Raw genomic sequence first — 23,110 nt, 5'->3', positions numbered from 1 at the left:
CCTGCCCTTTCCCTTCCAGCCCTCCCACCTCGAGGCAGAACGAGGCATTCTACCTACTGGTGTGAGAATCACAAGCCTGTGCATAGTGTGGTGTCCCCACAAGTCACCTCCTGGTCCCGTGCGCCTCCCGGGACAGCACCTTGAGCTCCTGAGTAAAAGGGCTCGGCCCTGCAGAGCCCAGCACACCTGGCCGCCAGGTGAGCGTTCAGCCTGCCTTAGGCTGCCTGAGGCTCAAGCAGAAGCTCGGGAAGCTGGAGTGTGTACATTGCAGGGAGAGGAAAAGACACCACCACCCATCACAGCCCAGCAGGGGCGGTGGTGAGCACGGCGACCCCGCGGCCCCGCCCCCTGCGCCCGCGCGCGCAGCTCACCTTCATACAGCCAGTCGCTGAGGCCGTTGTAAATGACGCCCTCCTTGCCCGTGGAGACCACACGGATGGCCTGCTTCCCGACGTGGGCGCAGTAGTAGATGTTGTTTTCAAAGATGAATATCTGGTGTGGGAAGAGAAAACACACAGGGTTAACCGAGGAGGTGGCCATTCACGGGGCGTGCTTCCAAGTCCAAAACCAGCTGCGTGCGCCCTGCGTTTTCCTGGCGCGTGTATTTGATAGGACGGGGAGCCTGTGGGCTCACCCGAGGCAGACAGAACCCGCATCTCAGGCTCATCGGGGACTTGAACCCCACGTTGAACTCCACGTAGCTCACTCCACGTCATCGTCTACCAGGACTGGACGATTGTGAGTCCTTCCACATCACATGCATCGAGTATCTCAGCCATCCCATTTCCTCTTAGCAATTACGAGTGGTGGACTGGGAAATGGGGAGCCTGAGGTTCATTCGTTCAATATTCATTAAAATGTATTTAGAGGCCCCTGCTCTGTGCCCAGGGACAAAAGAGGGGAGACATGTCACACATTTTCATTCTACTTGCAAAAAGGACACACAAATAGGAGAATGCCCACCGCAGAAGCGGGTGGGGCTCCGGGAATGGGGTCTCCCTAGCTCAGGCCCAGGGGTTCCCTGAGACAGCAACGCAGAAAAGATGGTTTCATTGGCAAAAAGATGGTTGATGGCAAAACGTATCACCTGAACCATTTCTAAGTACACGGTCCACCTTGCCACGTGGCCACCACCACCACCGCTGTCTCCAGACCTTGGTCCCTGTCCCCAAATGCAACCCGAACCCATGACACTTTCACTCCCCCCTCCGCCTCCCCAGCTCCTGGTCACCGCCACTCTGCTCTCTGTCTCTACAAATGTCACGACGGCAGGGACCTCCTATAAGTGGAATCCCATCGCTCAGTCCTTCTGTGACGGGCTTCTCTTTTTTTTTTTTTAAAGATTTTTATTTATTTATCTTTAGAGGGGAAGGGAAGGAGAGAGGGAGAGAAACATCAATGTATGGTTGCCTTTCGTCCTCAACGGGAAGGGTATTGCTTCTCTCATGTCCTCAAGGTGCCGGAGTTCTGAGACAGTGATTTTAAGCTGGGAGCGGAATGAGGGGCAGGGCAGCGCGGGGGCTGGGAAAAACCGGGCCCTGAAGAAGGGAGATCTGGAGGGAAGGACAGAGGCAGGACTGCGCTAATGGGGGTGCGAAGGAGGGGCTGGAGCGGAAGGGAGCGAGTGCCCATCTCCAGCAGCAGCAGGGAGCCCTTGCCAGAGGCTTGGGAAGGGGCACCTGTGGGTGAGATGCTGGTCTGCAGGGGGAGGACCCGGCAGGTGTCTGTCCGGTCCTCAGAAGGCACAGCTGGACCCCCAGCCAGGACAGCGGGAAGGTCACCGCCCTTGGGAGCATGTGGTGCTTGTCTTCCTCTGACCCGTTTATCTCCCTCAGCATAATAGTCTCCAGGTCCGCCCATGCTGTCACAAAAGGTAAAAGGTCCCTTTTCATGGCTGCATAGTATTCCACCATGTAAATCACCACAGCCTTTTTTATCCACTCACCTACTGACGGGCACCTACTGATGGGCACAAGATGTGCTTCCAGATCTTGGTGACTGTAAACGACACTGCAGTGAACATGGTGGGGGGAGAGTATATTCTCTCAAAGGTTTTTCTCAAAGAAACCTTTCAGGTTTCTTCAGATAGATTCCCAGAAGTGGAATCGCTGGGTTGCAAAGCAGATCCATCTGTAATTTTCTGAGGCATCTCCACACTGCTTCCCACGGTGGCTGCGCCCGTCTGCATTCCCCCCACCAGTGCCTGAGGGCTCCCCTTTCTCCACATCCCGAGAGGGGGGATTTGCACAGCCCGGGAAGTGGTGGGGATATTGACAGTTCTTACTGAGGATGCCAAGTTCCCCCAGGTCACTCTGCTGGCAGGACAGGCCCGAAGGGGGCACAGGGGGTCCGGCGTCTGCTCAGGCCTCCCGAGGTGTAAAGTGTTCACCTCACCCTGAATGAGCTGGAAACCCTCCAGACCTGAGGATGGCTCCTAATTTAACTTCAGTAGCTGTTCTTAGGAGTTTGCCTAAGGGTAAGATGTATGACAAACTTTAACTTCTTTTATGTGCTCTAAGCCTGTAATAAATTTTTGAACCCAATGAGGCGGCAGCAATTAATCTAATGAGAAAGTAAAGCGCACTATGACAGATGTTAAGTCCTTCCGAACCTTGGCTTTCTTTCTAATGGAAGGAACTAGAAAGTGGAGCGCTGTAAGGACTGCGCTTGCTTTGAAGCTGTTTTAGATTCCCCTTCGATCTGGGTAGAAGATGCTGGAAGCTATTGTGTCTTGTGTTCACACAACACCAAGCCCTGGAGGGAAGAAGTCCCGGCGGGGCTGGGCCTTGGCGAGCTCCCGGACTGGGACGAGTCGCTGGGTTTTATCCACTGTTGTGAGCACAGCATCCGGTTCCTGCAGCAGCCTTCGCCTGCCCAGGTGTGGCAGGTGACGTCTGGGTGAGACCATGCACCAGCCCGTCCCTTGTCCCTCCAGCCTGGAATGTGTGGGCGGCGGCTCCTCCCCGGGCATGAACTTCTTTTTCTCTCGAGTTGGTCGGGGTGGCCGTGGTTAGTGAAGTCATGCAGGTGTCAGGTGTACCATTCCATAACGCGTCACCTGCATATTGTACTGTGTGTTCGCCGCCCCGAGTCACGTCTCCTTCCATCACCACTTGTCCCCTCTTGCCCCTTCCCTCTGGTCATCACCACACTGTTGTTGTCTGTGACCATGAGTTATGTTTCTCTGCTTAACCCCTTCACCTCATTCACCCGGCCCCCCGCCCCCGCCCTCTGACAGCTGTCCGTCTGTTCCCTGGCTCTGTGGGTCTGTTTCTATTTTGTTTCTCAGTTCATTTCGTTCACGAGATTCCACACTGGAGTGAAATCATGTGGAACTTGTCTTTCTCTGGCTGGTTTATTTCACTTTTTGTTGATTCACCAAGACCAACTCCATCTCTCATTTCCAGGTGTGGTGATTCTGTCTCACCTCCTTGCAATAGGAGGGCGTGGGCAGCACATGCTGAGGGCCATTTCAGTGCGCCCCCCACCCCGAGCCGCACGCCAGTGCCAGGTGGAGATTTCATGAACCGCAAGCCCAATGCCTCGGCACCATGCGGTGATGTCTACTTCGCCGTTTTCACAAAACACATCCCGTTTTCATTAGTCTGACTTTTCTACGAGCATTTTGACTAAATATGGTCATACAGTCATGGATGTAGTACATTCTGTGAAAGTGCAATTAATTGGAATTCTTTGGAGAAATGCGAACTTGCAGTTAAATAGATTTTTCTGGGTTAATTGTCTAATTAAAGAAAAGATCACTTTCAATTTCGGTCTTTATTCCGGAGCGACTCTCGTGGCGTATTCACCAGCATGGCGCGCACCACACGAACCGCTTGCTGGCTGAGGGCCCTGTACCGCCTCAGCTCATCCATGCGGACGCCTACTCTTCTTGCCCAGGATCATTGGTGTACTTGCAGAAAAGGGGGTCGGGGGACACCCACACCATTCCGCACGGCCGTCTTCCTTGATGTTTTGTTTGTTCATTAGTATCACTCCCTTCCCTTAAGTGGGATGGAGAAGAACTGTACCTATATTAGGTAGCTGGGGTGGGACTGACGGAGGCTTTCTTCGACTCTTCTGGGAATCTGAAAAGCTAGTACAAGTTCAACTAACTCGGTAGGAATCAATGTCTGTGGCCCCCTGACCTGCATGTGTGTGAATTGCAGCTCATTTACGCTCTCAGTATTTCTAGGACTGGTTCAAAGCAGATGACAGAACACGCAGCCCTGTGCTCACAGGTGGCCACAATGAGGCTCCGAGAGCCACAGCTGGCAGAGCCAGACCCCCTCTTCTCAGGAACCAGAGAGGGGACAATGACCATCGTAGGGGACAACTCTGCTTCTTGTTCTGGAAAATCAAGGCCAAAAGGGAAGCCCATGGGGGAGCTCGGCGTCCTCGCACCCAAATGTCTCATGAATATTTAGATCAGGAAATGACCTTCTGCGAATTAATTAGTGGTGCTGTTAACACATTTGTCTTCAAAGAAGAACTGTGGGTCCTGAAGCAGAAAGGGAGCATCCACCATGGACCCAACGTGTGGCCATCGAGGAGAAAACAGATGCTTCTGTTACCACGCTGTCCTGGGTCTCTGACGTTTCCTGAGCTTGAAGACGCAGCTGGGTGGCAGGGACCATTTCCTATCAATTTTCCCTCTTTTTCTGCTTCTTCTGTGGAATGACCCACGTACTGACCAGGCACGATTGGACTAACACTTTGTAGCAGGCAGGAATAGAAGATCTTGTTACATACTGCACACAGTTTAATCGAAAGGGCGGAATCCAGAATGTCTGGGAGGATGACGGCGGAGCCTGTCTGTGACCAGAGGTCCCTCGGTGGTCAGAAGAAGCCTTGTATTCCTCAGGCAAGCTGGAGCACGGTTGTTCTAGGCCATTCTAATCCTACAGGAAAGACTACCTGGGGGGTCCAAACTCTGGGTGTCTCTGGGCCACACCGGAAGAAAAATTGTCTTCAGCTACATATTCAATACATTGCGACATGTAATCCCCAAACAATCTCATAATGTTTTAAGTGAATTTACGATCTTGTGTTGGGCCGCATTCCCAGCCATCCTGAGAGGCATGCGGCCTGTGGGCCGCAGGTTGGACGCGTCTGGTACACCGCACGGACTGAATGTCTGCAGAACACGGAAATTCTGCCGCTAAATTTTGCAACCTGGTCAACGTATCTTTTAGGAGTCAGGTGAAGAAGCAACGTGCCGACGGATGACAACAGTGGGAATCCTGAGTCTCACTGGAGTGAAGTTGCCGCAGAGTAACTATGGAAAGAGATACATTCTCACACCAAGGAGAGGACGCAGAGAAAAGCGTCCAGGGTGGGAAAGACCAAGGGGTGGCCTGAGATCACGCACGCAGTTTGGCTGGCTCTGAGTCGGGGACAGGATGGCAGGAGGCCCCTTGCTCTGACCCTGTGCCATTGCCATCACTATGGAGTAACAATGGAAAAAGTAAAAATGCCACCACCTGCTCTGGCCGGGTGGGTCAGTGGGTTGGAGTGTTGTCCTGTGCACTGAAAGGCTGTGAGTTCGATCCCCGGTCAGGGCTCATGCAGAAGGCAGCCTGCCAATGTTTCTTTTCCACCATCAAGTTCTCTCTCTCCCTCTTTCTAAAACCAATAAATGTATCCTTAGATGAGGATTTAAAAAATGCCACAACCCTACAGGCTACACAATGCACAAAATGCAATTAATAAAATAAACTTTGTTGCATTTTATTTTCTTCCAGGTGCGTGTGGCTGCTTGTGTGTTGTTGGTTAGGTATAAAATCTAGTTTTTAATAAACTAGGGCCATTGGACTGATACAATTTTGCACAGTTTCAAAGTCCACATCAGAAATGCTTTTCCATGCGTCTGAGACACGCCTTTCAGGAGGTAGAACAGTTTATTTATCTACATTGCTCCTGCTTTGAAACAAAACCCTTTCTGCTTTTACAGCCATAAAAGGCTCTTCCATGTATCTTTGCAGAGTGAGCTTTGCCGGCACCTCTGACATCTGCCCAGGACAGTCCTACGAGTGAACACCCTGGTTCATGTTTATTGTGAAGTAGAATTCTACACGGGAAACCTGTGTGGTTTGATCAGCCAACGTCACCGCAATCAGTGTGATTAAGAAGTCAATGACAGCAACAAGTGAAGGATCTGAATAAGAACTCTCTCTGTCTGCTGCCCCCCCCCCCAAAGTGACAGTCTCCTAGAAAGCAGAGACCCGCCCTTGTGTTCCTCTCTCTGACCTGTCAGAGCCCTGCAGACACACGCTGTGAACACTGGTTGGTTGGTGCATTCACACCCATGGTTGCAAAAATGAAGTTGGCCTGTTGAGGGCGCACTAGCTTGCCACGCATGGATAGATGCTTTGTATGGTCCAGTTGCTGGTTCCTACTCAAATGGTATTTGATGTTTGCTGAAGGCTGTTCCAGGTACTTTCTATTTCTTTCTTTCTCTTTTTAATAAAGGTTTTATTTATTTATTTTTAGAGAGAGGAAAGGAGGGAGGGAGGCAGAGAAAGAAAAAGAAACATCAGTGTGTGGTTGCCTCTTGAGCGCCACCTAATGGGGACCTGGCTCACAAGCCAGGCATGTGCCCTGACTGGGAATTGAACATGTGACCCTTTGGTTCGCGGGCTGGCAGTCAGTCCACTGAGCCACACCAGCTAGGACTGGGCACTTTCCAAATGCTAATTTCCTGAGCCTCCTGGGGTGCGTGTGACTGGGAGTTGTTACCCCATTCCGGTGGCAGGGAAACCTGGGCTCTGAAAGATCACTTACCATGACAAGGCACCTCGTGAGTTCTAGAGCCCGGATTGTCCCCGACCCCGCGGCCTGCGGCCCCTCACTGTCCCGACTCCACAAAAATGGAGGTGTCAACCCTGTTTTATCAAGATCCTGATACCACACAGAGGTCTATGGAACACTGCTGCACTACAAGAAATGACGTCGAGCAGGGCGACCGGTTCGAACAGACACAGCTGGGCCTTTACAGGAGCGAGGGACGGTCTGAACAAAACGCACGGATTTGGACTTGAAACCTCCCTGAAAGCGCTGAGGCCGTCAGAACACTCACTGCTTGGTAGACACCGTGCGCCCTGAGCCCGCCCTGAGCCCGCACACCCCTTCACGCTGCGGTGAACGGACTTCCGGGCATCTTCCTGCGGTGACCCCCTGTGGGTTTCTGGGCATCGCCGCAGGAGGACCAAACTGGAGCGGCTTCTGCTGCCTGCGAGGCAGGACTCGCTCCCAGCAACCGGTTTCCCCGTGTGGATCTCCGAAGTTTCGCGCAGTATTCGACGTGTCGTGGTGCTTGGTGCGGGGTTTGTTAAAGCCAGGAATGCCTTTCTGGGACCATGCCAGCTCATCCCATGCAGGTGCCTGGCCTGCGACATTTGGGGGGGACGGGTCTCAGACTCTGGGTCTCAGACTATCCACAATCTGCAAGGTGACAGGTTAAACAGCCCCCTTCTCTCCAGCCACTGGGGGCTCATTACCTGGCCTATAGATTATTCTGGGTCTTTGAAGTGTCTGTCTCCTTGGGGTCTTTATTTCTGGAGCTGGCTGCTCTCATTAGCACCTCGCCAGAGGGTGAGCAGGGAGATAAAGGCATGTCCAGTTTAGAGGTCTGTGACCTCTGGCACTTGTTTCCAGGCTAGACTGTAAAGCTCCTGAGTTATTTCTGCCCCCCCCACCCCCCGTGGCCTGCCTTTTTCTGTTATCTCCACACCAAGCCAATACGAGGCCGGTGGACCAAGAACAAAGCCAGGGAATTCACGAGAAAGATATCATGGGCCTTATTTAATTCATGGAAAAGAATAGATGTATTATTAAATACATGTTAATGTAATCAACCGTGGGATGTAATTAAATCGATGCTGATTTAAGTAACGAGGCAATTGAATTATACCAGCAAAAAAATTTTTAATCACAGCATTAGAAATATATGTATTTTTTTTAACTGATCAAGCCTGGTGCTGGGGAGGAAGCCATAAGGAGTGATTCAGGATGGACAACAATTTGCACAGGTGGACCAAGAGAATTAAAGAAGAAATTCACATTTTTTTTAACACTTCCACATAAGGAACAGTTTAGGGCCAAGGCCGGAATATCACAAATAGCGTAGAGTCCCAACAGGAAAATGGTAAGTTAAATTTTTGTGAATCCAGTCAACGAAATGTTATATAACCATCAAAAAGGTATGTGAACAACAAGAACTTAATTGACTGAAATGCTAATCGTATCAGTAAGTAGGGAGGTTGAGATACAAAACTAATTATTAAAAATATAAAAATGGACAAAATAGAACACCAGGAGTCACCGGTCTACACATACTGGGCGTGCTGGTACTATCTTAAGAAGTTTCCTTTCCTATTTTCTGTGTTTTTTACTTTCTATGTTCTGTAGTGTTTCTACAATGGAGAAACCAATCAAAAATAAAAAGAAATTAAATCTGTAAAGTGAGCCTGGTGCCTGAATTGGGAATTGGGGATGATGTACTGAACACGCCTCTGTCCTACCCGGTGGGGTGCCACGGGGCGTGGGGGGGACCTGGAAGCCGGTGAGGACCCCAGGAGACCAGTGCCCACGGAGCCACGGGGCACTGCCACAGGAGGTGTGGGTCCCAACCCGGGAGCCCTGAGGGGTGTCTGACTTGGACACACCCCCTTTGGTGGTCAGTGACTGTATCTGTCCATTACTGCCTCTGTCTGCAAACGGGCCCCTAGGTCAACGGTAGTTCCTCTCCAAAGCAACAACCCACAGTCCCTAGATGTGCAGAAGATGTAGGAGCATCCAGCCCTGGGGCGTCAAGGTGTCCTCAACAGTGAAGGGCCCCAGCCCGGCCCCGGGTCCCCACTGCTGGGGGAAGTCCATGGACCGAGGGTGCTGCCCTCCATCCCAGGGCTGGGGTTGGAGGGACCAGGTGAGAAGTGAGGGCACCTGAGTGGGCAGCCGTGCCCTCCACGTGGCGCTGGGGCCAGCCGGGGACACGCGGTCTGGCCCTGGCCCTCGGGCACAGCCCTGGCTGCTGCCAGTTGCCTGCCCTGATGCATGGGGTCACTTGAACCTCCCCAGCGAGGCAGCTTGCGGCTCGGGCAGCTGGGACCTGACGTTCCCAAGACCGTCCCTCGGGGACCGAGTGTGGCCTGGGCAATGCACTTGGGAAGAGCTCGGTTCACGGTGGACAGTCACCCCACATCCAGTCCCATTCCCTTTCGTCCCTAAATATCATCACCAGAGCCTTCGGGGGCCACCCACGCCAACTCCCACTTCATGAGGCTCCGTGACAAGAGTGTCAGGAACCTTCTGGAAGCCCGTATCCCGTTTTCCCCGTAGGCCCCGAGGGCGGCACCCTGCTGTTGGGCTCAGGTCTGCCCAGGCCCCTTCTCCCTGCCGTGTCCCCATGTCTGAGACAAAACCAGAATCGCTGCTGGCTCGGCCCCATGGATGCAGACCCCGGACCCCAGGCCCCCTCTTCCTCCATGATCCGTAGGGTGCACGTCCTGTCATTCGACAATGTCAACACGGCCTTACAAACACTAGGTCGATACTCCAAAGAGCGTGCTGTGGGCACTGCTCTGACCCCAGGTCAGAGGAAGCCGGTGGCTTGGGCCGTGGGCTCTGGAGTCTAGCTCTGCGGCCCTGGCACTGCCCAGCACGCTCTCTGACTCTGTGAACCACACTGCGCAGGCGCTCCCCCCATCTGCCTGGCTGGCTGGGCCAAGTGAGGACATCTTTGGGCGCGGCAGGGAGCCTGTGATGGAACCGTTCAATATGCAGCCAGACCTTCTGCTGCGCTTGGTAATTAGCACTTCTGAAAAATCAGGGCCCTCCAAAATTTTAGCAAACTAAAAGCGTTAATTAAGAGGGCAAAGGCGCGAACTCCTCATCATGTCAGGAGACTTTGAGCTGCAAGCTGCGCGTAAGGTCATCTCGTGTCATGGAAATGCGACTTTAGTGAGACCCTGGAGAAGGGACCGCAGGGGGGCCCTTCCTTCCAGGCCCTGGACGCTCCTTGCTCTCAGGGGACTGGCCACATCCCAAACGGCTGGGCTACAGTCTGCACTAAACGGAGGAGCGATTGCCTTCCAAAACTCCCCTTAGGAGCCAAGTTACCTCCTTGAATCCCGAAAAGAGACCTGAGAGGTAGGCTGTAGCCGGGAGTGGGCAAACAAGGAGAGAGGAGAGTTCTCGAAGGAAAGTGCCACCCCACACGGGAGAAGGAGAAAAGGAGGGTGAGTTCATGAGCTTTCGGCATTCCAAACGAACCCCGAATCCACAGGCGAGCGCGCCTCCTTAGAACCTGCCGCTCCTCCTGACGTCACAGGAGGTACGATCGGAAAATCCTAATTCCCAATGCCCCCGAAGGGTCTCGGTCCTTCTTCGCCCCAGACTGTTATTCGGTGACTTCTCCCCAGACACTGGCAATGTGTTCCACCCAGGGGGGCAAAACCTACAAGAAAAAGGGGGAGTCCAGGAAGCCGTGGAGGTCCCCCAGCCGACCCCCCAATATTCTTACGTGGTCACTCCAACGTGGTTTGATTACATCTCCCCCCTCAGAGTCTCCCGATCGGCATGCGGAACAGGTCTCTTAATCACGCCCACGTGATGGATGGGGATGTGGACTCAGAAGGTTCAAGGTCAGAAAAGCTACCGGGTTGTCTGGCTCCAAACATCCATGGTTTTCCATTTGTAATTTTTCTCACCGTGTGAGCAGAAAGTATGAAATCTTGGCCCAGACTCAAGATATTATTAGCTTTCTCCTTCCATGTCAGCGGCCAAGGACAGGCACCGGCTCCAATGGCAGGAAGGGGAGCCGGCTGGCCGCCTGGGGGGGGTCGCTGTTTCGGGGACCTCTGCGGTGTCCCCGAGGCCCTGTCACTCCACCTGCAGAGGGGGAAACCGAGGCTCAGGCCTCGTGAATGTCCTGTGAGGCCCGGGCCGGGTGTGGCCACTGGGGTGGGTTCTCCCAGGGCGGGACGGGGCTGCCAGCCACAGCCGGCCGGCTGCAGGATTGGCTATGGAGCTGCAGAATCACTGCTCCTTTTATTTTACTAAAAGGCCCCCCACAAACAAACAGACAAAACAAAACCCCAAACAATTCCCTTTTGCCCTGGCCAGGTGGCTCAGCTGGTTGGAGCACGGTCCTGTGCACCCAGTTTCTGGGACCACTCCCCTGTTGGGGTGCCTGGGTGAGGCAACCAGCCGATCGATGTTTCTCTCTCTGTCTCTCATCCTCCCTCCCTTCCCCCCCTCTTTCATCAACAAACATATCCCCGGGCAAGGATACTTGTAAATAAAACTGACCCCTTTGCACATAAACAGCTGTCACTGATGAGGGACGCTGGCTTCACTAGTCTAAATGGACCTCCTGCTGCCCCGGCCGGACAGGGCGGCAGGCACTGAGTCAGCAACGGGGAAAAGCACCACTGTCAGTAATTCTGCCGGGTTTGCTGCTGACCTTTCCGGCCTGAGGCCTGCGCCCCTTGTCTTTGTCTCGGAGGGACAGGGGCAGGGTTAGGGGCCGTCGGACTGTCTCCCGGACTGGACGCCAGCGTCTGAAAGAGCTGAGCACGGAGCAGTTTCTCGACTGTGCACTTCAATTCCTCTCCGCTCGGACCACCTACAGAGACCACCCACTGTCTCTCTCTTTATTATTCTTTGCGCATGGCTCTAGTGTATCGATAGTCTTCGAGGACAAATGACATTCCTCTATTTACACCATTCGGTTTTTAGTAGTGGCCGCAAACTGCCTTTTTTATTTTTATTTTTCCCTACACGGGACACCGGTGAAGGCGGCGGTGGCCGGCGGACTGAAGGCGGGCAAATGCTGTTGAATGAATCGGGCGTAAGATGATCCTCACAATGGGGAAGAGAACAGGAAACCAGCATTTTTTTCTGTCCTCAACACTGTCCCTGTGTGCAAACCAGGTTAAAAGGAGCCCAGAGGCAGCCACGGGGGAGAAACGCGCTCAGGGCTGTCTGTGGGGTGACGGGCGGGAGGAAGACCAGCCGCCTCCTGAGCTCCTTCCGACAGGGCGGGGACGGTTGGAGGTAGCTAGTCCCAGCTGGTAGGACTATTTCCCGCCTTCCCAGAGGGTGGGCTGGTTCTACATGGGGGTCGTGATAGCCCCCTGGTCCCTCAGACGCCCTTGCCTTTGTCTTCTGTTCCTGGCGGAGAACAGTTCCCGAGAAGTCGGGGTGAAAACCCGTGACATGCGCAAGTCCAGTGTTGCGTGAATTCGCCCAGGGCAGGCGGGACTTGTCTATTTAAGGATTTATCACCTGCGCCTCAAAGCCGTACTGGTGGCCCCTTCTGGGGAAGAACCCCAGAATCACGAGAGAGAAACACTGATGGAAGAGAAAAGCATCCGTCGGTTGCTTCTCATAGGCGCCCAGGCTGGGGATCGAACCTGTAACCTCGGCGTGTGCCCTGACTGGGAATCGAACCCGTAACTTGTTGGTGTACAGAATGATGCTCCAACCAACTGAGCCACCTGGCAGGGCTCAGGCGTTCACTTTGACGGGTCTGAACGCAGTGAACACGACGCACTCTACGCCGCCCGGGGAGACTGTCTCCTGACCCAGCCCCTGTCACCCAGTGTTAGTTCCCGAGTTTGTGCGGACCAGGCCCTGGGTGCCAGGAGGCCCCACGCCAGTGTCCGCAGGCCAGCGAGACCAGATCGTGAGTCCGACAGCGGGGAGAGCGCTCCGCGGCCCGGCAGAGCGAGCACAGACCAGGTGCCTGTGGTATCCACGGAGGGTTTCTCAGGGGGTCCCGCAACGAGACCTCACAGGCAATGCAGTCAGCCCCGCGGCACAGGCGGCCGGGTCCTCGGTGTCCTTGGCGAGAGGTGACCGCCGTGGGCGGCATATGGATGGATACCGAGTGTTGGGTTTGTCCCCATTCAGGTGACCTTTTGATAAAGTGATGCCAGTCACATTCGATAATGTCAGTGGTCGCATTGGTAGATCGGTTTTACTCATGAACATAGATGCAAAAATCCTAACACACGTTAGTTTTTAAAATGCAGCAAAATGTGTGTATGTAAAGAAAATACACCCCTGCTGGTGTGGGTCAGTGGATCGGACACAGGCCTGCGAAGCAAAGGGTCACCAGTTTGATTCCCAGTCAGGACACATGCCTGGGTTGCGGGCCAAATCCCCAGTAGGGGGCACGTGAGAGAGGCAACCATACACTGATGTTTCTCTCCCGCTCTTTCTCCTTCCCCTTCCCTCTCTCTAAAAATAAATAAATAAAATCTTTAAAAAATTTAAAAAGGGGGGGGCATTATTTGTGCCGGACTCTGTATATTATCTTAGCATTTCGTATCCTATAACGTACATTGAAACAAAAGACAGGTACATGTAGGAAGCTGAAAGAAATGCTTAGGCCACGCCCTGGGAGGTGGGGAGGGGTGTCCTGCAGGACTTGAGCCCCCCCCCCACCGGCCTTCCCCCACTGCAGAGCGGAACATGTTATTCCCATCTAGGGGTTTAGTGTGTTATCGGAGGTTCATTTAAGGAACCTGCAGAGAATTCAGGTGGGACTATCACAGTGAGGTCAGTGTCTCTTTTCCAAAAGGGATGCTAAGACGGGAGTGGGGGGGTGAGGGGGGAGAGATAAGGGAGTTACATTAATTATCCTCAGAGATCTTTCCTGATAAAGTTTCTAGATGCTGCAGAGGGAAAAAAAAAAGGCCCTTCCGGGTGGCCTTGAACGCGAACACCATTATTCACAGGAGTAAAATGGCAGTCACATTTGCAGGGCATTGTAGAAATTTTTCAAAGACTCTCCACAGACACGAACTCGTTGCTCTTGAGCTGGTCCTTTGGTGTCTCGGCGGAGCTGTCGGCACCGTCTGAACTCCCGGTTGCTCACTGGTGCGTGGAGACGTGGAGGACAAAGAGAGACAACACATGTGCAACGCCTCTCCTGGGCTCCGGGACGGCGCCTTGGGAGCCCCAAACGAAGGGCCGCTTTGCTGTCGGCTGTGCTGTCCCAGCCGAGGTGACCACGCAGGGACGACTCTCGGTCCGAACTCCGCCGGTGCCTGCCGGTTCGGGCTGTCTGTCCATTATTCACAGGTCCCACGGGAGGAAATCACACAAGAGCCATTAACATTGCACGTGACAGCTATCGGGGTGGGCAGCGGCTCCTCCCCCAGGGCTAGGGGGAGGAGAAGATAAACAGCTTCATAACATCTTAATCTTTTTTTTTTAAATCCTCACCCAAGGACATGCTGATTGATTTGAGAGAGACTGTGGATGTGAGAGAGAAGCATCGACTGGTCGCCTTCTAGACATGCCCTGACCAGGGCTTGAACCTGCAACCTAGGCATGTGTGTTGACTGGGAATCGAACCTGCACCCTTTTGGTGCATGGGATGAGGCTCCAATCAATGGAGCCACCCGGCCAAAGCACATCCTGAACTTGACTTTGAATGTAACTGACTGGCCAGTACCTGGCTGCTACTAGCTGCCCAGTCTCGCCTGTGGGCCTCTCGGGGCACAACTGCCTTTGGGACGCGACACCTTCACCGGAAGTGTCCTAGTGACCGGCAACTTTGCACGTCACACAGTCCTTGGTCACAGGCCTGGCCACGGAAAGCAGAACACGTCAGCTGCTTTGTGGTGTGAAGCTGGAGCTGTGAGCACGAGGCTTGGAAGTGAATTGCACAAGCCGCCCAGTGCGCCCTGCCCCTCCACTCCGGCCGCCCCTGCGGGGTGACGTACACGGGTGCCCAAGTGCACGGACCCGCTGCTGCGCGGGGCCCAGGCGGCGGTCCTCACACCGGCTGGTGTCGCCGAGTCCGGACTGTGTTCGACCAAACTCTCACCCACCGACAGAACCCCTTGCACTAAATTTGCATCCCCACTGCGGAACCCTCAGCCAGCGTCCTGGTGGGGTTCCTGGGGGAAAGGGGTTGACAGACTCTGTCCCCTTGCAGGGACGTCACAAATAATGCCACTATGTGCATTCTTCATGCCACAGGACAGCGGATTCGGGGCGACCAGCAGCTCGCTAGGCCGGCTTCGGGCTGACACTGATTTCCTGTTCAGATTTGTCGGGACAGGGACGTGGGTGGCGGTGACAGGGACGGGGGCGTGGCCACAGATAAAATTTGGCGACGCGTCCGTCTGGAGCAGCCACCTCACTGCCCCACCGGAGGGTTATTTATGCTCTTACAGTGCCTTTAGGTAGGAACGTTTTGGGGTCAACTGACCTCGTCACGCAGAGACCGGGGACATTTAAAGGACGGGCTCGCTAAGCAGGCCCCCCCCGAAGCTGGTCCCAGGGGTTCAGATTTATAGGAAAGAGCAGTGATGTCAGAGGACACGTTGGGGACTTGCGGGTCCTTAACTGTTCACATCTCAGCAAATTTGAGGGAACGTGAGCTGTGGGCTGTGGAGAAAATCAGGCTAATCAAGGAAATGCAGGCACGTGTGGCAGTAATTTTTTAAATCTGGAAGTTTCCGGGAATCGTGCCTCGCCTGGGCTCGAGCAGGACGTGACAGGCGGCCGCGACTCCCTCGGTGTCCGAAAGGGTGACATTTAAGGGAGGGCGGGCACCAGCTGTGGGAGCGAGCGGCAGGCCAGCCGGCTTCCACGATAGGGGGGAACGCGGAAAAGTGTGGGGGTCTGGGGTTCATATTTCTGTTTGAAAAGGCAGCGGATTTTCGCAGCGGGTCCGTGATTCGCTGTAAATGAGCCCCTCGTGTAGACCCTGGTGCTCACCCTGTGCTCCCTGAAGGTCAAGTCACACTACAGGGCTGTGAAGGTGTTAGTGACTAGAGGTGCCGGTCTCTCGGGGAAGACGAGTGAGTGCACAGGTCGTCGCTGTGGGCTCAGCGCACAGTGGACCAGCGGGGCCCGCCCACCGGGTCCTGGCCGCAGGGGAGGGCCTGGGGGGGGGCGTTTCCCGAACACAGGGAGGGTTTGTCAGGGATCTTCGACAGGGAAGGCAGGGAGGCTTCCACCAGGCAAAGGAGATTGGGGTTCAGGGCGGTGGGTACGGAGTGTGTTCTGGATGGAGGGACAGAGAATACAAAGGCACTGAGGTGACAGAGGGCCAGGGACGTTCGGGTCCTCAGCCAGGGAAGGGGAGACGGCAGGGACAGTCCCCCAGGAAGAAGGGTTAAGGAGTCCCGACTCTGCCCAGCGCCAGGCAGCCGGGGGCAGATCGCACACAGGAACACAGACAAGACCCGCCAGTGGCAGAACGGAGAACATTCCGGCGCAGGGGAGATTCGGGGAGGGAGACAAGCAGGAACCCAGGTGGCAGGCGCTGGGAGGCGGCGTGGAGAGGAGATGAGGCCGATGGTCTCAAGATTCTGTGTCCAGTGGGGACGAGGAAGGCAGAGGGGTCAAGGACGCCAGCTTGGGGACTCAGGCCACTGAAGAGACGGGGGCTTTCCATGGGGAGGTGGTGAGGAGTTCGGGGAAGGGAGTGGCTGAGGAGGGTGCTGCAGAGGAGCTGGGTGGAGGGCCCGCAGGTGCAGCACCTTCGGGGGTGGATGCAGGACACACCCGGGGCCCGAGGCCCAGGCGGGCACCTCAGGGGGCCGAGCTGAACCGTCGTGCTGGCCCGGACACACTGCTTTACAGACACTTCCCCATCAGGCCCGGCTGAGGGCGCTGTGAAACATCATAATTCCTTACCGCTGTTGGAGCCATTAGGCTAAAATCTGAAACCATTCAGATAAGTGATTAGGTTTCCACCCTGAAGAACAAACAGAAAAATCAATGCGCTAATTTGCCGATTGCTCGTTAGAAATGGAAATAGCTGAACTAGAATGCAGCCGTGACGCACATAAGAATAAACGCAGTTCGAAATAAATAAAACTGAGTCTGTTCTTTTTTTTTTTTTAATCTCCCTCACTGACTGCCTCGCTCACTTGTAGCACCGTCCTGTCACCGGAAGACCCCGTGGTCCCCGAGACCCTGGGGGTCACACAGGTAAAAAGAACCCTCCAGGACTGCAGGATCACGGAGCCCGAGGGCAGACAGACATCCTGACAGGGGAGGTGTGTTTAAAACGGGGAAGTACTGCCTCTCCCCCGGGTTGGTAACCCTGTAAACCTACTGAGGGCCCACAAAAGGCAGCAAAGGAGTCCTGCCCAGAAACTCCGCCGAAAAAGGAAGGCAGGAGGAATCCCCTGCCATTGATGGATGGAGAGGTTGCTGAAATGTTGCCGAAAGTTCTGGGTTGCATCTTGTTTCCAGGGAGCTAAACAGCGTGTGTGGTTCCCCACCCCCTCTGGGATGTTCACCAACCCAGACACAGTGACCAGGGGAGGGGGCGGGAAGAGGGAGGGGCACCGGCAGTGAGGCCCCGCTCTTCCCTCTGATATCAGACAGACCAGGACCCCCTTTGGGGTCTGGGTGGGATGGGGATGGGGTGCCTTTGTCCTCTGAAATTCCCAGGGAAAGAAGTCCCCACCATTTGGCCAGGATGCCCAGCCCGGCCCGCTCTTCCTGACAGGCGTGACTGGCAAACCTCACAGCTTCCATCTGAGATCTTTAACAGCATAACAGACACTTCAGGAAAAAAATCGTGGGACTCAAAAGTCCAGAAACCCCTCCAGGGTGGGGTTCGGGACCTGAGTGAGCCAGGTTACTTAAGCATCAGACACATGGTCAAATCTTACGTTTTCTAGGCGAGAACATTGAGTTTTTCCAGTTTCCATGAATTTTGGACCTGGCACCCGTAAATCCAGTTCTTAATTTTATTTTCCCTCTTGGATAGCATCCATGTAACAACTATTTGCTGCGAACTGTCGCTGTGCTCAACACAGAGCCCGGGCCGTGGAAAAGCCGAGTGCAATGAAAACCATTCCTGTTCCTCCTGCAGCTCGAGCTGGGTCTGGGAAGCAAAGTTACTGGGAGGCGAGCCAGCTGAAGGGTAAAACAGAGGCCCGTGATGCACTGTCACAGAAATAGGGACCGACAGCGGTCCGGACGTTTTGTGGGAGAAAGAGTCACGGTTACTCCACACAGACCAGGGGATGACAAAGAGGTGTTCCCCCCATCCACATGGGAGAGGGGCACAAAATAGCCCCTAAAAGCCCACTGCAGGCACTACGGAGAATTCAGCTGCAGGAGAAACCTGCAAACATCTGGAACCTGCTCTGGCCGCAGGTGGCAGGGTCGGTTTTGCCCAGGGCTACAATGTAACTGCGGCCTCCACCCTCCGCCCCAGTGTCTAAAAAGGTTATTTTAATTTATGACTGCCTTGTTACATTATCCCAGGAATCTATCATGGAAGGCGCTGCTCCTTAATGCAGGGAACTCTGGTCCTGTTTTTAAATCTCATTTGATAGATTATCTTGAAATTCTGTAACTTAATATCACCCAGGCTGATGCGAGCACCCTCCTAAATTAGATTCTTCCTAAGAAATAATATACACTGCTCCCTCACAATCGAATTAGGGGTGCTGGGAGGTGGAGAGCACAGCGTACCCTCAGACCATCGTTCGCAGCGAGGTTGGGTCCCAATTTCAACCCTAAGTCCACCTGCTTCTCAGCCTGGCTTTGGCTTCCTAGTGATTTCTGAGAAATAGCTCTTGTGGGCTGCAGCCCAGATGGGGAGAAAGGTCACATTTGCAAGGCGCTTGGACCCCCCCAAAAGCCCACCCTCCCCCTTGTGTGGCTGGAGCACATGTCTGTTGAGTGGAATTCCTAAAACTCATTGCCGACGACAAATGTCCTTTTCTTTTTCGTTTTTAAGGAAACTACAGGGTGGCTGTATTTAAGGAACTTTCAGAGGTGGGGGAAATGCCCCTAAGTCTGGCCTGGCCAAAACAGTGATCTCCCCCCGCACGGCATCACACCCCAGAGTATTTTTGGTGTTAGTGTGACTGGCTGGAGGATACATCCCCCCTGTGTTTGTGTGGCCTGTCTGTGCTTGAGATCCTCACCTGAGGATTTTATTGATTTTAGACAGAGAGGAAGAGGCGGGAGAGAAACTTCAATCAGTTGCCTTCCATACCCACCCCGACTAAGGATCGAACCCGCAACCTTTTTTTCCTGTGCACTGGACGATGCTCCAACCCACCGAGCCACCCGGCCAGGGCAGCCGTCCCACTATGTCTGAGGGCTGTGTGATAGCTCCTCCTGCGGACACATGATACTTCCCCAAACCACCCGCTAGACGCCCTGAGGGAATTTCCAGCCTTCAGAATTATTACAGGCGACGTTGCTAATGTCTTTCTTCGTGTCGTTTTGTCTGTCCCCGTGTAGGAATGTCTTCCTGACTTTTTCTGCGTACTTTTGTCATGTTTTTTAAAAAGATTTAATTTAGTTTTAGAGAGAGGGGAAGGGAGGGAGAAAGAGAGGGAGAGAAACATCCATGTGTGGTTCTTGTCTCGAGCCCCCGACTGGGGACCTGGCCCGCAACCCAGGGACTGGGGATGGAACCAGTGACCCTTTGCTTCGCAGGCCTGTGCCCAATCCACGGAGCCACACTAGCCGGGGCTGCTTTTTTGTGTTGTGACATCCCTGCTCTTCAGAGTGCCTTTGGGTGGAAGCAGAGAGCCCCACCGTCCGCCCTAATTCCACTTGTTTCGTAGCCACGAGCGGCGGGTGGCTGGGCCATGCCGGCCTGTCCGTCCGACCAGGTTAATCCCCAAAACTGAGTGTCCACTTGAGTGCAGCGGACCATGGATGCCGCCCACTCCCCCAGGGCCCCAGGCTGGTGCCGCGCTGTGTCCATGCCACAAGGGCGCCCTGGCCATCAGCTCAGCGGCCACCCCAGCTCTGCCCGTAACTGGAGGACCCGTGAGGCGGTCTCCGTCCCTGGGAATTAATTCTGTGGCTGCTGTCAGGGACTTCAGTGCCGTGATGAATGTTTTTACAATGAATACCAAATTAACCCAAACTGATTAGAGGCCTTTATAAGTTATTAATGGGACACCACCTCAGCCTGGGCCTCACGGTGGATGCGGTGTTTCATGAAATAACCTCTTCTTGCTGGAAAAATCAATCTCGCCCCCGTCGGTGGATTTGTCGACGCTGACACGATGCTCCCTGCCCCCTCTGTCACTTCCAATGAGCTGAGCGGCTGCGCCCTTGGGGACGGTGCGGCCCAGGGAACCTCGTCCGCCCCATTTTGGCGCAGTTCCCTGGTGGCTTTCCGGGGCGGGGGGGTTGGGGGGAGACGGACCCCTGGGCCCTGGGACTGGGTGTTCTGCTTTATGGGAGGGCCCCCGCCCCAGCTTTAATGAGATGTGACTGTAACAGTGGGTAAGTTGAAAGTGTGACAAAACGGTCACCACCATTGCACCAGCTGACACTTCCATCCGATACGTAGTCACCACGTCACGAGTCGGCCGGAGAAGGACAAACGCTGTGTGATCTCACTGACGGGTGGAGTCGAAAAAGCCAGACTGGTAAAAACCGAGAGCAGAATGGAGGTCACCAGGGTGGGGGTGGGGAGCGGAGGAAGGGAAAGGGGGAGGTGCTGGTTCAAGGGCAGAGCTGCCAGTTAGAACACGAGCACGCTCTGGGGTCTAACGTCCAGGCGGTTTATGAGAAACAGTCTCTCGGGGCTGGCAGCAGAGCAGGGGACACTGCTGTCACCCAAAGGGACAGACACATGCAGACCTACGGGAGGCTGAGGACTTCGAAGGACGGGGCTTGGCGGTGCACCTACCGAACAGCACCCCTCCGAGGTGGAGGGGATTCGGAGGAGAGACCGAGCCCCTTGGATGCCCTCCAGTCCCCGCCGTGTGTCCTGTGTGGCCCAGGGCAGCCTCTGTCCCCTTCAGAGCCTCGCCCAACTGTCATCGGATACGATTCCTATTTTTCTCCTCATTCTCTACATGTGGGTTCAGCCAAGTAATAATCCCAACAGCAACAACAACAATAAAAAACACTGTTTACTGAGCACTTTTCTTATACGTGGCCCCGTGGCACGGAGTCTGAACAGATGAGCTAATTCCATGCGGTGGCCCCGGCGTGGTTCACGGTATCACCCCCGCCCGTGACGCCACTGCGCCTTCAGCACCTGCAGGAACCAAGACCTGAATGTTCCCCTTTGGCTCCGAATCTGTGGTTGTTAACGGCCCTGGAAAAACAGAAGCCACACAACACAACTTTCTTCTTCTGCTCAAGTTCAAAGTCGGCACCTTTGGATTCTGAGACCAGTGATGTGGCTGAGGGCGGCATGGTGTTATGGACCGGATTCTGGGTTCACGGTCGGGTTGGTTCCCTGGTTTCTGCCGTCCCAACCCAACACGGTGGCAGGTGGCCTGGCTGCACCTGCCCCCCCCCCCGCCTCTCCCGCCCCCCCTGGCTCGGGGCTGCAGGGTGCGCGGCGCCCGCTCGGCCCTTCTGTCTGCACCTCGCTGTCGCCTGGGAGCTGACGGTCCCCACGGGGCTGCCACACCTGGGAGGTACAGGACACAGAGGCTCTCTCAGGTCTGGGGCCTCTGCCCTTTGACCCACCGAACAAAGCGTGTCGGTGTTTCCAGAACAATCTTTTCATCTCATATCTCAGGTCGAACAGTTGACATTTCAGCAGCATGAATTTTTACCACATTGACGGGACATTTGAAAAAAGTATTTTTCTGCAAGGCGGAACCCCAAACGCTTTAAAGAAAAAGCATTTTCTCTTTCTGGAAGTGAGCCGGTGTGAGCACAAAACCCTCAGTGCGGAGTGTGGAGTGTCCTGGACCCTTCACGACTCACGCACAAGGCGGCAAAGCACTGTCTTGGGCGTAGAGGGGGACACACTGGCGTGACCCTCGCCCTTTTTGCCGCTGATGTGTCAGAAAGAAAGGTAACCTCCTTCAATTGTCCTCCTGGACACTCTCAGTTCAGGCAGCTCGATGTGCCTTTTTAGCATAGGGGACAATGTAGTGACCGCTACAACAGTTTGGTGGCCTCTCTACCTCTGTTCCTTTCCATCAGTTTGAGCCACTGGAATTCACGGGCAACCGAGAAAATAGAACCGTCTGGTTGAGGTAAATAGGTCTAGGGCAGTAGAGACCTTAGGCCGTACGATCTCGCTCCGAGATTAGAAAAATGATCACGTCTGTGCTACTTTAGAAAAACGCAATTTTTTTTCAAATGCAGCTTTTGTCCATCAGCTTAAACATTTGGGAGAAAAGAGTGAGTTAACAGTGGAGACTTTCTGCAGGGGGAGGGGCGGCGACTGTAAAACCAAGCGGCACAGGGTGGACAGTGCGTCTCAAACGCTCCAAGGTGGAGCCCACACAGGCGTGGGAGGGCCTCTTCCCCAAATCTCTCTCTCAGAAGCGGGCCGCGGACGGCGGCCTCAACCCTGCGTGAGCCAAGTCCCCCCTTCCCCCGGCAGTCAGTCCGCACCAGGATCAGAACCCGCACCCTCTGACGCCTCCCTCAGAGGCCTTTGGCAACCAGGGGCATCCCACCCGCAGCCCCCGGGCTGCACGCGGCCCAGGATGTCTGTGGATGCGGCCCAACACGAAATCATAAATTTACTTAAAACACGATGAGATTTTTTTGCGACCACGTGTCACAATGTATTGAATGTGTGGCCCTAGACAACTCTTCTTCTTCCAGGGTGACCCAGAGGCGCCACAAGGCTGGACACCCCTGCACCACCCTGTCCCCCCAAAACTCCAAGCACCTGGGCTCTGTCCCTCTGAGCAGGACCCCGCAGAGGTGTGGGGCGCAGCCCCAGAGGCCTTGCAGCTGCGGGTGACACCGTGTGCCAGGCCGCTTCGGGGGGCCGCGCTCCGCAGGGACACAGAGCTGCCTGCCTCATCAACACCCCCCAAAAAGCACCTGAGTTCCAAGAGCAACACCAAAGACCCTTCCAAGGGCCCCAGGAGCCTGGTAACCCTGTCTGCAGGGTGTTCAATGATGGGGTGCTCAGAACTCCCAAGAGACCCATAAGCTGTGCCCACAGCTGTTTGGGCAGAGAGGGTGTGGACCCCAAAGCAAAGGTGATTCCAGAATTAAGAGGCTTCTCCCCCCAGAATGAAACAGACGTGGACATGGGCAGACGCCCTGGTGCACTTATCCACGCGTCCTGCCCACCCACAGGCCGACGAGTGTGAGACAAGTTCGGGGTGTAAAACGCCGGTGGCACCCAGCGCAAAACAGGGCCCCCCGAACGCCG

At 54.7% G+C, this 23,110-nt stretch overlaps 1 protein-coding gene across 4 annotated transcripts in view; it reads right to left on the bottom strand.

Moving 5' to 3' along the window:
* DPP6 (dipeptidyl peptidase like 6) overlaps positions 1 to 23,110 on the bottom strand; it is a 532,157-nt gene that overhangs the window by 65,394 nt on the left and 443,653 nt on the right. For all 4 annotated transcript variants that reach the window (XM_053671913.1, XM_053671915.1, XM_037131931.2 and 1 more), the window contains exon 8: positions 372 to 492. In XM_053671913.1, the coding sequence (XP_053527888.1) occupies positions 372 to 492 (121 nt within the window). The remainder of the gene's footprint in view (positions 1 to 371; positions 493 to 23,110) is intronic.

The sequence above is a fragment of the Artibeus jamaicensis genome, unplaced genomic scaffold (genome assembly GCF_021234435.1).
Source record: "Artibeus jamaicensis isolate MK-2021 breed Jamaican fruit bat unplaced genomic scaffold, CSHL_Jam_final contig_718, whole genome shotgun sequence".
In the NCBI taxonomy this organism is placed as follows: Eukaryota; Metazoa; Chordata; class Mammalia; order Chiroptera; family Phyllostomidae; genus Artibeus; species Artibeus jamaicensis.
The sequence above is the reverse complement of the archived record's forward strand: the minus strand, read 5'-3'. Positions and strand labels throughout refer to the sequence as shown.